The sequence below is a fragment of the Hyperoodon ampullatus genome (genome assembly GCF_949752795.1).
Source record: "Hyperoodon ampullatus genome assembly, chromosome: 9".
In the NCBI taxonomy this organism is placed as follows: domain Eukaryota; kingdom Metazoa; phylum Chordata; class Mammalia; order Artiodactyla; family Ziphiidae; genus Hyperoodon; species Hyperoodon ampullatus.
This window is the reverse complement of record NC_136922.1, coordinates 24,050,004-24,062,995: the sequence shown is the minus strand read 5'-3', so window position 1 is coordinate 24,062,995 and position 12,992 is coordinate 24,050,004. Positions and strand designations below refer to the sequence as shown.

The 12,992-nt window shown below is 50.5% G+C and overlaps 1 protein-coding gene across 1 annotated transcript in view; it reads left to right on the top strand.

Moving 5' to 3' along the window:
- TNS3 (tensin 3) overlaps nt 1–12,992 on the top strand; it is a 129,411-nt gene that overhangs the window by 91,798 nt on the left and 24,621 nt on the right. Inside the window, exon 16 of the mRNA XM_079711393.1 lies at nt 11,351–11,522. Within this exon, the coding sequence (XP_079567519.1) occupies nt 11,351–11,522 (172 nt within the window). The remainder of the gene's footprint in view (nt 1–11,350; nt 11,523–12,992) is intronic.

The following is a 12,992-nucleotide window of genomic DNA, read 5'->3' as shown; positions in this document are numbered from 1 at the left end:
GGGGCAAGGGTGTCTTGTGGAAAGAACACAGCTTCCCAGTCATAGAGATGAGTTGACTGCCTTTGAACAAGTTTCTTAACCTCACCTTTCAGCATCTCGCTTTCCACGTCCATAAGATTGGGGTAATAAATTTGCACATGGAAACCTTTTCCTGAGGATAAATCAGATGATGGCTGCATATGGCTTAGCACAGTGCCTGGCATGTGGTAGTATAGTAGGTACTCAGCAAAAAGCAGCTATTATTCTGATTTCCATTATTGTTCTCTTTGTAAAGAATGTTGATATGTATGATATAAGCAGGATTTTAAAACATCTTTGAGAAATCTGTGATTTACAAGTCGTGGACATTCAGATCTGCACCTGTAGCCACTGCAGCATTGCTCTGAAAGCATGAAGAAAGTAGGACTTGGGTTTGATGATCAACATAAATTCTAGGCAAGCAGTTTACACATTAAGAAGTGTTTACTGACCATTGTCCTGACTGTTGCCTACGTTGTCTTTTTTCTCTCCTACCCTTCAGTTTCCCCTCCCTATATTTTAAGGAAACAGTAAAATAACATCCAAAGGCATAAAGCCACTCAGGTGAGTTGGAATCAGGTTGGATGGTGACGGTGGTTTTGTGTGTGTGGCTGAAAGGTGTTAAGTGACGTGGAAGCTGGTGTTCAGCCATCAGTAGCGCGTCCAGGGTTGGTTCTGAGTCCCGGTCCCACTCACTTTGCAGAAGGCCCCTGAGACAGTCTTTATTCCAGGCATTCTCTTGTGACTTAAAGGTAACTGAGTCCCAGTTTACAGAGGAGCTGGGGTCCAGAAGACCTCCTTTCACAGACTACACTCCTGTTTCCTCCTTTAGGGCCATCACCCGCTTTATCCCGCAGATGGAAGTTTAAGGGCACTGGACGAAGTGGAATTCAGGGAACCAGTTCAGCTTCCAGTTCTGCCACTAAATACCAGGGAACTTTTGGCCTGGAGCAGTGTTCTCTGATATCTGAGTGCTTAGCCGCAGGGAGGGCACGTAGAAGTCTCAATGGAAAAGGTGGGTGGGGACCAGGCCGACCAGGTACATGAAAGCCAGGTAGGATTTTACAAACTCGGAGTGGGAGACAGCGGAATGAGTTGGAAGGATTGGGGTTAGGGTATGATTAGGACTCAACTGGGTGGAGGACCCAGGCATCCTTGGGACAGCTAGCTTTCCTGGGTGACTGAGTGTACACAGAGAAGCTTCTAGAATGCCATGGGGCTCCTTGACAGCTCTGAGAAGGTGAGAGAGCAGAGTCTCCCCCAGGACAAGATTTGGTCCTGGAAGGTGCGGGTCTCGGGGTCCCTACCTGGTGCGTCTGTGGGTAGGAGCAGACCTGATGTCACCCAGACGTCCCTCTGCCTCAGAGCAGACGCTTTGAGAAGCTCCCACGGTTTTCCAGTTGTCCTGTAGGTTCTGATGCCTGTTCGCGTTCTGGTTCTTGGTGTGATGAGTGGCTTTTAGGTTTTACCCTGGACTCTTCTGATACTGTGCTGTGAGCTCTCGATTCTGTTTCATCTGGTCTTCTCGTTTTAGGCAGTGCTCCTGCCCAGGTGTAGTTCCAGGGCCACGGGGATGTTTCGATGTTTAGCTGCACCTTCCCGCTAGCCCTGCTGACACAGGGGATGAGCAAGTGCAGCTCGTCTCCTCGCACCACTGCACTGGGGCCTGAGGCTGGGTGGGGAAGGAGGCTGGCTCACCCTGCGCCCAGCTGACACCTGCCTGGTGGGGAGGTCAAGGGCCACCTCCTTCTGTGCATTGGGGGATAGGGGTCCTGTGGGTGTTTGGTTGGAATAGGACAAGTATTGCCAAAAAGGTTTTCTGCTGTTAGGCTGCTCTTTTCGGATGTGTTGGTTTTGGTTCTTTGACTAGATGAGCAGGCTTTTCCTGGAGCTGCTTTTGTCTGACAGTTCTGGGATCTATGGGAGGCAGTAAGGAAACCAAGGAACTCACCACGGTGTCCTTCCTCACCTCCCCGGGTGCCCAGGTCCTTTTTTCCATCTGTCAGAGTTCCCTGTGCGTGTGGCTGTGTGATGTCCAGGGCTGCAGTTGTAAATTCAAGGACCGGGGAGGGGTGGGGCTACTCCATCTTGGCCAGAACCACAAGCACCCAACATTATTATTTTCAGCATTGCTAATTTGGCAAACATTTACTGCACAGACACCTACCATGTGCTGGGTGACTGTGGAAACCAAGGTGAAACAGGCATGAGTCTCACTGCAGGGACTTCACTGGCTGGCTGGAGAAGTGACGCACAGACGCCCGAAACATCCAACGAGAGTACAGGAGATATGTAACAAAGTTAGTGAGCAAGAGGAATTTAGTAGAAGGCCTTCCATAATCAAACCCTTGTGTAGAGTGTGAAGCCTTAGCTCAGGACAGAATCCTGTTTGCTAGAGCAGGTGGGGTTGAGGTAGCACATGGGCAGAGTTTTATAATAAAAAGATGAAAACAAAAGAATACCTGTTGCCACCTCACTGCCCAGAGAGAAGAAAGGGAGGCTCAATCCCAAGACCACAGCCCCAGAAATCTCCTGGGCAGGAAGTGAGAGGGGCGCCCCATGGTCATCTCGTGGGGAGGCCGTGACCCCTGATGACGAGCTCTCCAGAGCATGCCCCAGCCTTGTGGAAGGGGTACCATCGGCTCACGTTCCTGCGGGGTCAGGGGCAGCATGCACCCAGCTCCACCGGGCTAGGGAGACCCAGCCCCTTTGTACCTGTCCCTCAGCGCTGCCTCCTCTGGAAGATGCCCTGTCCTGTGGGAAGATGCCATGCCCACCCTGGGAATGAGAGAGGGTCTCTTACATTGAATCCAAGGCACGTAGATTGTCAGACAAGCCAGCCTTCTCTGTACCACTGAGAAGGAGGAAACAGTGTGCACTCCGGGTGTAAATGAGAGCAGGCCCTGAGCCTTAACTTCCTGGGTCTGCCCAGGACATGATACCCCTGAGGCCTTGTTTCGAGGGCCAAGGAAGCCTGTTAGGTACCCCCCAGGTAGTAATGAGTAGTAGTATGTTGGTAATTTATGAAGAAAGCTTGCTCTTCCTGCTCACGTTGTGAAAATCCAGCTTAAATTACGCAGCAGAGCCATGTACTGCAGCGAGCCGCCTGTGCTAACTGAGAGGACCACTGCCCTCGCTGGTGCCCACCTAACGAGGGGTTCATGGCGCCGCGTACGTTATGTAATCAGGGTGATTTAGAAGGACCGGGTGAAGACACCACTGCCTGGGTAGGGACCTGGTTTTAGAACCTGAGCAGTGATCATCTCTGGAAAACAGCAGACTTCTGGCTTCTGAAATTAGGGGAGAAATTGGCTGCCTAGGGCCCCAGTTACTGTGTGGGGTGGGAGGTTAATGGATGCGGGTCCCCCTGGTGCCCTAGGGGTTCTGAGAGGTGGGGATCCTATGAGGATGTCGTGGACTTGTGTCCTTTAAGTCTTCCACAGGGAATAGGGCTTTCCAGTCACCACAAGACACTCTGTGAGATCACAGGAGGGTTTTCAGCCCTGGCCCTCTGTTGGAACGTGGTTTTAAGTCTCCATGGTACAGTCCTGATGAGAGGAAGCTCTCATCCCGATGAAGATGCCTCAGGGCTCCTGTGTCAGCCGTCTTCTCCAGGCTGATGGCTCTGTCCTTAGAAGGTCGAGGACAAAGTTTAGCATGAAGGCCACGTCCCATTTCCAGAGGAAAGCCAGAGCCACTGGGGACTCTGCCTGAAGGAAGAAAGCAGTTTTTCTGAGAACCTAAGACTTCGAACCAACCGGGGGTCATGGGTACAGCATCTTCACCAAGATGGATCGGGCCTCATCTCACATGTTCTGTGCCTCCTGCTGACAGTTTATCCGTTCCTGGGTGAGTCTCTTCGCTCCCTGCCCTGTCGTCTTCATCAGCCCCTTACTCTGCACATGAGTTATACAGGTTCTCCCTCTGCTTGGAACACACTCTCTCTGGTGGGTTTTTTTTTTTTTTTGCTCAGTCCAAGGAAAGCTTCCCTGTGTCAGTGTCTCTTTTCTTCTCTCTGGCGCCATCTCTCCCCACAGCCTGACGGCTGCTGTAATCATTCTTGTCTACCTGGATTCCCGCTGGATTGGAAGTAGCTTTGAGGCAAGGCTCTTGTATCCCTGAGGCTGCTTTCTGTTGCAAGTAACCAGTCCCAACTCAATCTTGGGCAAAGGAACATGAAAGGAGGACATGAAACTATTCACAGAAGCCAAAAGGCAGGAGCAGCCCAAGTATCCATCCACAGATGAAGGGCTAAACACAATGTGATTCATCCATACAATGGAATGTTATTCAGCCTTGAAAAGGAAGGACATTCTTACACATGCTGCCACATGGATGAACCTTTAAGAAATAGCCAGACATGGAAGTACCGATACTGTATGATTCCACTTATATGAAGTACTTAGAGAAGTCAGATTTATAGAGACAGAAAGTAGGATGGTGGGTGCCAGGACTGGGGGAGGAGGGATGCAAAGTTAGTGTTTAATGCGGACGGAGTTTCAGTTTGGCAAGATGACAAGAGTTCTGTAGATGGATGGTGGTGATGGTGGCACAACATGTGAATTGTACCTAATGCCTCTGAGCTGCACGCTTACAAATGGTTAAAATGGTAACATGTGTTATGTCTGTTTCACTTCAGTGTTTTTTTGTTTTTTGTTTTTTTGGCGGTACGCAGGCCTCTCACTGTTGTGGCCTCTCCCGTTGCGGAGCACAGGCTCCAGACGCGCAGGCTCAGCGGCCATGGCTCACGGCCCCAGCCGCTCCACAGCATGTGGGATCTTCCCGGACCAGGGCGCGAACCCGTGTCCCCTGCATCGGCAGGCGGACTCCCAACCACTGCGCCACCATCACCTCAGTTTTTTAAAAGACGGAAATGTAAGTGAGGCCGGAACAGAGGGCAGTTCTGGCCTCGAGTTTGGTGTCAGGAGACCCCATACCCTGACCCCCAGTTTCTCAGCTCTGTGTGCAGGCTCCCTCATCCCTGGGCTCTGGGGGGTCTTAGGTATCCTGAGGACCTCCAGGCCCAGTGCCATTCTTCCTTAAAGTCTAGCAGGAAGGATGGAGTTTGTTTTCCTGAGAGCTCACTCCAAAGCCCATTTTGGAAAGATGCTCATTCTTTACAGGTTGCTAAGAGTCCTTGTTAGTCATTTGAGAAGCTGGCCTTGCTTATTGCATCATCAGAGTAGAAACCGCTTGGAAAGACTCACTGTGAAGAAAAAACTGTTTCCACTGTTACCACATTAGAATTCCCTGCACGACACCAATGAAATGGGGGCAAATGTGTTTTCTTTCCAGCATGCTTGAATCAAAACCTCTGAATAGAAATGAGACATCTTAAAAGAATAAGAAGAAACAAGGTCCTGATTGTAGTGAGCTATTTTCTCTGCATTTTCTGGTTCTTCTGTGTTATGGAGTAAAAGGAAAACTGTGGCATAAGTTTTTTGAAGGGGGTAATTCCGGTTTGGATGAGAACTTCACAGAAGGATCCCCTGTCTGTTAACAGACAGAGGCCCTGACTTCAGTGCTGGTTGGGGCACTTCTGGCTCTGCTGGGGGCATGAGAACATTGATGCTTCTAGAAGAGAGAGAGACAGTTCATCCTTGGGAGAGCACTCCTAGTACTTACTGAAAATGGTGACCTTAACCCATAGAACACATTCGTATGATGTGAGTGTGACATAAAGATTTACAAAAGAAAAAATTCAAGATCCAGAAAGTATGTGTTTATCCATATGGGGGCTGTTGATCATTTCCTTCTGTGTTTGTAGAGCATCTCTGGGGCCAGAGATGCAGGACTTTGATTTTTGACAAAAAGCATCTAGCGCAGCATTGTTTTTTTTCAGTCTTCCAGGGTTTTTCTCTACTTAATTGACATTATATCTGGCTGCCTGCCCATCTTTCCCTTGCTTTCAAGAAGATTGGTTAAGTGGTCTGTTGTTCATAGACAAATAACTAAAAAATTATAAGGTAAGAGCTCCCTTTAAAAATCACTACTATTGGGCTTCCCTGGTGGCGCAGTGGTTGAGAGTCCGCCTGCCGATGCAGGGGACATGGCTTCGTGCCCCGGTCCGGGAAGATCCCACATGCCGCGGAGCGGCTGGGCCCGTGAGCCGTGGCCGCTGAGCCTGCGCGTCCGGAGCCTGTGCTCCGCAACGGGAGAGGCCACAACCGTGAGAGGCCCGCGTACCGAAAAAAAAAAAAAAAAAAATCACTACTATTGAACTTCCCTGGTGGCGCAGTGGTTAAGAATCTGCCTGCCAACGAAGGGGACACTGGTTCAAGCCCTGGTCCGGGAAGATCCCACACGCCACAGAGCCGCTAAGCCCGTGCGCCACAACTACTGAAGCCCGTACACCTAGAGCCCGTGCTCTGCACCAAGAGAAGCCACAGCAATGAGAAGCCCAAGCACTGCAACGAAGAGTAGCCCCCGCTCGCCTCAACTAGAGAAAGCCCCCGCACAGCAACGAAGACCTAAGGCAGCCAAAAATAAAAATAACTAAATAGGGCTTCCCTGGTGGCGCAGTGGTTGAGAGTCCGCCTGCCGATGCAGGGGACACGGGTTCGTGCCCCGATCCAGGAAGATCCCACATGCCGTGGAGCGGCTGGGCCCTTGAGCCATGGCCGCTAAGCCTGCACGTCCGGAGCCTGTGCTCCGCAACGGGAGAGGCCACAGCAGTGAGAGGCCCACGTACCGCAAAAAAACAAAACAAAAAAAACAAAAAAAAAAACCGAAATAAATAATTTTTTGAAAAGTACACAGTATAAAGCCTACAAAATTTAAATATCTAATAAATAATTTTAAAAAATCACTACTATTGAACTTCCCATGCAGTCTTGCTTTTTAAAATACTTTAAATTTAGAGGTAGACAGCAGAAAAAGGACCGTTTTACCTATGAAATGTTTTATGTAAACCTTGTGGTAACCATAAAGCAAAAATCAAGAGCTGAGACATGACACATAAAAAAGGGGGGACTGAACAAATCACCATAGGTGGAAACCACCAATTTACAAGGGGAGACAGAAACAGAAGGAAAAAGAAACAATGGAGAGATAAATTTAGAGCTAAAGAGACTCAAGAAATCATCTGCTCTGATCCTAATTGATGGGATTCTGTGAATGAAGAACCTGAGGTCCCAGAGGTTGAGAGTGTGTTCAGTGGTCCATGTCTTGTGGTGGAACCCAGACTAGAACTTGGGGATCTGTGCACTCCTTCCCCAGCAGCCCCAGTTTCACACCTAGAACTAGAGTGAGAGAGAAAAAAAAGGTTTGGTAATGTTCCATTTTGCAGAACTCTCTCAAATGGTGGAGAAGGGAACTTCCTGGTTAACTACATCATTCCAGGAGGGAAGGTCGGAGGGATGGTGATAGATATAGATATAAAAGATAGGTAGATAGCTATAGATAAAAGATAGATGAAAGGTGAACCGATAGATAAAAAGATAGATGGATGATAGATAGATAGATAGATAGATAGATGCGTACACATGTACCATTTGGTCTATCAGAATCCCACCAGCCTTCCAGGATTCCATCAATAGATTTTCTCGTTCACTTTTAAAAGTTTATTGTGACTATGCCAGCCAAAGGTTGAGACTGTTCAGATAGATAAATAACAAAACTCAAGTGTCTTCACCTGGATAGGCAAGAATAATCTTGACCTCAGCTAAATATATTTTCTTTTTCATTAAAGGTCATATAACAATTTAATGGCAATTTGTAACTATTAAGACTAAGTAATATATGAGTGAATAATTTTTATACATTTTAAAGATTTTTTTATATACCTAGGAGACAGGAAAATGTTGATTTTTTTTCTTTTTTTTAAATGTCACATGCCCTGACTTTTGTTAGTAAGTAGTGGTTCCTGCATCCAAGAGAAGAGGCATACAGGGATGAACCTTGATGTGTGGGCCCCTCCTTTATTTTTCTGCCCGCCCATTCCCTTCCCGTGAGGGCCTTAGCCCCAGGCTCTGGAGGACAGTGAGCTGAGAGCAGCGAGGGTTCCCTTTCTTCTTGTTAACTTATACTGTGTGATGTAAATAGTGGTGACCAGAGAGCAAATGTCACCCAGCTTCCCACAGAACCTCCTGTAGCAGCCCAAACGGAGCATAAAAATAGGCCTTTTGGAAAAGAGCCTGTGACCCTCTCTCACCCTGTTCTGGGTAAAGGAAGTGCAGGAAGGGGAAGCAGAGGGGAGATGGTGGGCTGGACATCCCGGGAGCCAGAGGGAGGCCGCCTCCTCCCAGCCCTCAGCCCAGGACGTGCCATCTGCACAGAGAAAACCAGGAAGTGAGGCGGTCGATTTCCAACCACTGAAGGTATTATGCGGCCTCCTCTGGGCGTCAGCAGGAAAGGGAAAATGTGAGAATGTGGTGAGGAGGAACAGACTTGCCACTTTGCCGGGATGATGCCAGGGACCCAAAAGAGCCCAGATCGGGTTGGGCACCAGAGCTCTGACGTGCACGGGGTGTACAGCAGGATCCGTGTGGTCCCTAGTCCCCCGACCATGTAGACACACCCTCATGGGGGCTGTGGCCCCAGAAGTCTGACTACCCTGGAGCCCCTCATGTAGTTGGTTTAGGACAGACAAACATGCTCTCTGTGGCATCCGGGGCCGAGGAAAGCCTGCCGGCCGCGGGCTCAGGTGGAAGGCAGCTGGGACCAACGCCTGCACACTTGTCACCTGCAGGACCTCCCTCATGTCGGAACTCTCCCCCGCTCCCATGGCTGTCACCGCACCCCTGAGCCTCCTTCTGGGTCCAGAGCTGAGAAGACGGAGGCCCGATCCCCACCTCCACCCGGCAACGGGGCCCATGTACAGTCAGTCGTCCTTCTGGAAATTTCACCTATCGTTCAACCGTGAACAACAAATGTGCAAGTTGAACAAAAACCAACCAGGTGGGGCTTCCCTGGTGGCGCAGTGGTTGAGAATCTGCCTGCCAACGCAGGGGACATGGGTTCGAGCCCTGGTCTGGGAATATGCCACGTGCTGCGGAGCAACTGGGTCGTGAGCCACAACTACTGATCCTGCGCGTCTGGAGCCTGTTCTCCGCAACAAGAGAGGCCACAACAGTGAGGGGCCCGCGTACCGCGATGAAGAGTGGCCCCCGCTTTCTGCAACTAGGGAAAGCCCTCGCACAGAAACGAAGACCCAACACAGCAAAAAAAAAAAAAAAAAAAAAAACCCCAACCAAGACAAGTTCTGTCTGCTCTCGGGCGTGTGTGCTTCGAGAAATGAGGTGAATCCACGCAGAAGGGTCTGCAGGCTCGACTCATGCAGCTGGTGCCTCTGCCTGGGCTTGGAGCCCGATTTCAAGGTCCTTCTTCAGCCACGTGGGTCTCCCGTTCTTACGTCTCTGGATTCCCAGCAGGGCCGGTGGCCAGCGCCCCACTGCCTGGAGAGTGAAGGGTGTACCCTTACCTCCCATGAGGCTCCCACTCCCTGTGCTGTTTGCATCTCTGAGCACGTGGTGGGGCCAGGAAGCCAGGGCCTCCACTCTAAGGTGCTTGCCCCCTGCCTTAGGAGTTAAATCCTGTTGCCCGGGCAGGGGGCAGAGGCCGATCTGACCAGAGGGAACAGAACCCAGCCACGTGCCCCAGAGTTGGCTCTAACTGAGTTAGGAACAAAGCCACTTTCATGAGAAGTACTGTGCTGGTTGTTTTCTGGAACAGGCAGCACGATAACGGCACAAAGTGGGATCTTATTTCCCCCCGGCTTCTCCTCCTTGGCTGGGGCTCTCGGGCGCCGTGGGAGTGTGGTGTGGGATTCCTGAGGTGGCCGCGGCCCTGGGACTCGGCCAACATACGGCTCCCGTCACTGCATGAGGACCACCAAGAGCAGCCTCAGTCCTGGAGGAACTGATCCTGCGAGGAGCTGCTGTGTGCATGCTCGTGCCACGTGCTCTCAGGCGCGCCCGTGACACGCTCAAACAGCCCGAAGGCGGGTGCGCTAGGCTTGACGGATAAACGGTTTTTCGGATCCCATGGTTCTGTGCTACTCCCTGACGTGGGGTCGTAGGGGCTGCTTGGCACCTCTATCCTCCTCCCACTTTTCGGGCCAGCCTCCTGAACCACATTTCTACACTTTGCCCTGCCCTGTACTTTTCCGTCGGTGCCTTTGTTAACTCATTCATTAATTCATAGCATGACTGACCTGAAGCTCCCACCAGCTGCCAGCTCAGTGGAGGGGCCAGCAGTGAACACTGGGGGCTTCTCCTGCCCTATGAGGACAGAGCCTGTTTCTGAAACATTTTCGGTTTAGTTATTTTGAAATCTGTATATTTTAACTCCAATGTTTGTATTAGCTGTGGGTGTTTTTGCTTTTCTTTTTCATGTTTTTGTTTTGTTACCTGGAATGCCTGATCAGTTTTTTTTATTAAATATTTGATATTATGTCCATAAAATTATAGGTAGATTGATAGATGCATAGATGTCAGATAGATGGGTGGATAGGTGACAGATGGTTGGATAGATGGATGGGTAAACAGATGGATAGATGGGTGATAGATGGGTGGATGGATGGATGGATCGATGATAGATGGAACTGAGTAACGCGAGTGATATGAAATGTTTTCAACTTTATTATTTTCTGATCAGTCCTCCCTTGTTTTAAGGCAGAAAGCAAAATAACCTGTATTTCTTACAATATTATTTTATTGACCATGGTAGATTTGTCCAGTTCTCAAAGCTTAGTTTTAAAAAAAGGCAAAATAAAAAAAAAAATACCCAGAAATAATGGAGATGCTAGGCTGTGAGCAGGATGGACATCTGGTCAGCCGATCATGTGAAGTTGCCTGCGGTGTGTGGGTGTCAGACAGGCAGGCTTCCCTGGTGCTCAGCTTTTCCTTCTCCTGTGACGGGGGTCAGGCCAAGTGGTCTCTGCACCTCTTGGGGGTGAAGACACCGCAGGCAGGGCCATGCTGGCGGAGGGAAGTGTTAGCCGAAAGCACGCGACCCAACCTGGGGCACACAAAGTGTCGCTGGTGGGGCACTTTATGGAAAATGGGTCTTTTCTGTGGTTTTCACAGAGGCCTTGCCCTTTCTAGAGTGCAAAATGGCTTACCTCGTCAGCACAGTAAGTATATCAGGGCAAACTGTTCCTCAGGTGAGACACTGGGCTCCCTCCCGTCTCACTAAACGAACATCATCAGTGGATGATGCTCATCAGTACGTGTTGAAAGCGCGAGCAGGAACTGGCCAGGTGTTTCTCCTTTTGGAAATGTGCCAGGCACGAGGACGCTGCCCTTGGTGGAGTCGGGGCACCTCCTTCTACTGCAGGAAGCTTCCAAAGTGGCACTGCTTCTTACAGCCTGCTCGTGTTTCCTTGATCCAGAACCACGAGGCTGCCCTGAGATTCTCGGTCACGCTGTGGGGATGTCAGAGAGCCCCGTTGGACCCAAACCTGCGATGCTCCGGGCTGACATGCCCACGGCGCCCTCCTTCCAGCGGGCGTTCACATCCTCCTGCACGATTTCTGGCCACAGCCCCAGCCAGCGGAGGGGGAGGTAAGGTGGCCTTTGAACCAAACACAGGCTGCTCTTACAGACCCCAAACCCAAGCACCACGGAGGGAAGGCAGAGGCTCGTCCTCCACATGACACCGGGCTGCCGTGTGGATTGACAACCATCACTCTTCAAAAATGCAGTCCAAATAAAAACTCCCGAGTCCACCCTCACTGTTAGCAGGTGGAGTGCTCAAGGAACACACTGCACTTAGAGTCTGGGCACAGTGGCCAGTTCAGGACCGAGCATCCGTGAAAACGTTATCTGAGCTGAGGCTGGAAAGGGGGTGCAGTGGCCAGGCTAGGAGGGGGCCTGCCCGGGGCTGCAGATTGGGGTGGACAGGGCAGGCAGGACATGCTGCATTCGGAGACATGGAGTTTGTGCAGGTGTTCGGGAAAGCATGGGGGTGCAGGAACACCCCTCAGTGGGATTGGAGAACAGAAAGGCTGGGCCACAGAGACAGAGAAAAATGTCCCATTTCTCCTTCACAAAGGACTGCCACTGAGCAAATTCAGATGCTCAGGGTAGGAATCATTTCTTAGTATTTTACTTGTGGGCACATTGCTCTATCGTTACGTACCACCCTTAATTCCACCTCCTTTCTCTTTACAGAAAAAGGGGGACATTGCGTATCAGGACTTGACATCACACACAGTGCAAATACATGTTTGCTAGCGTGTTAGCTGTCTTTCTATATTTCGAAATATAGAATAATTTCCAATATTCTTAATATTGGAATTGCCCATTTTCGATACGGCAGTCTCCTATGTATCCTTAATCAGCTGGCTGTCCTGCAAGCACTTATGAAAACTGACTGTTCGGGGCTTCCCTGGTGGCACAGTGGTTGAGAGTCCGCCTGCCGATGCAGGGGATGCGGGTTCATGCCCCAGTCCGGGAAGATCCCACATGCCACAGAGCGGCTGGGCCCGTAGGCCATGGCCACTGAGCCTGTGCGTCCGGAGCCTGTGCTCCGCAGCGGGAGGGGCCACAACAGTGAAGGGCCCGCATATTGCAAAAAAATAAAAAATAAAAATAGAAGAGACGGATGGATTAGGGATAAACACTGAAGAGGAATGTAGGCTTTAGTAAGGGTGACCAATTTAGAGGTCAGTAAAAAAAAAAAAAAGAAAACTGACTGTGTCAGGCACGTATGTCGGGCCTTGGGGAGAAGAAGAGAACGGGGGGAGGGAGGTTGAAGCATATCCCGTGGTTGATACATGCGTGGTTGGGACCGCAGGGAGGACGCAGCTAATCCCTGTGCACACGGGGACACGGGCTTCAGAGTCAGGACACAGATGAGCTACGTCTTGAACTGAAGAGAAGAGGGGACTTTGCCAGGTGAACAGCGAGGAAGGAAGAGGCACACAGGCTGGGGAGGCAGGGTCGGATCACCCCCCCGCCCCGTCCCTGAGGCTGTAGACTGAGCATCTGGGGTCAACAGTCAGATGGGAGGCTGAAAGGGCAGGGCCTGAG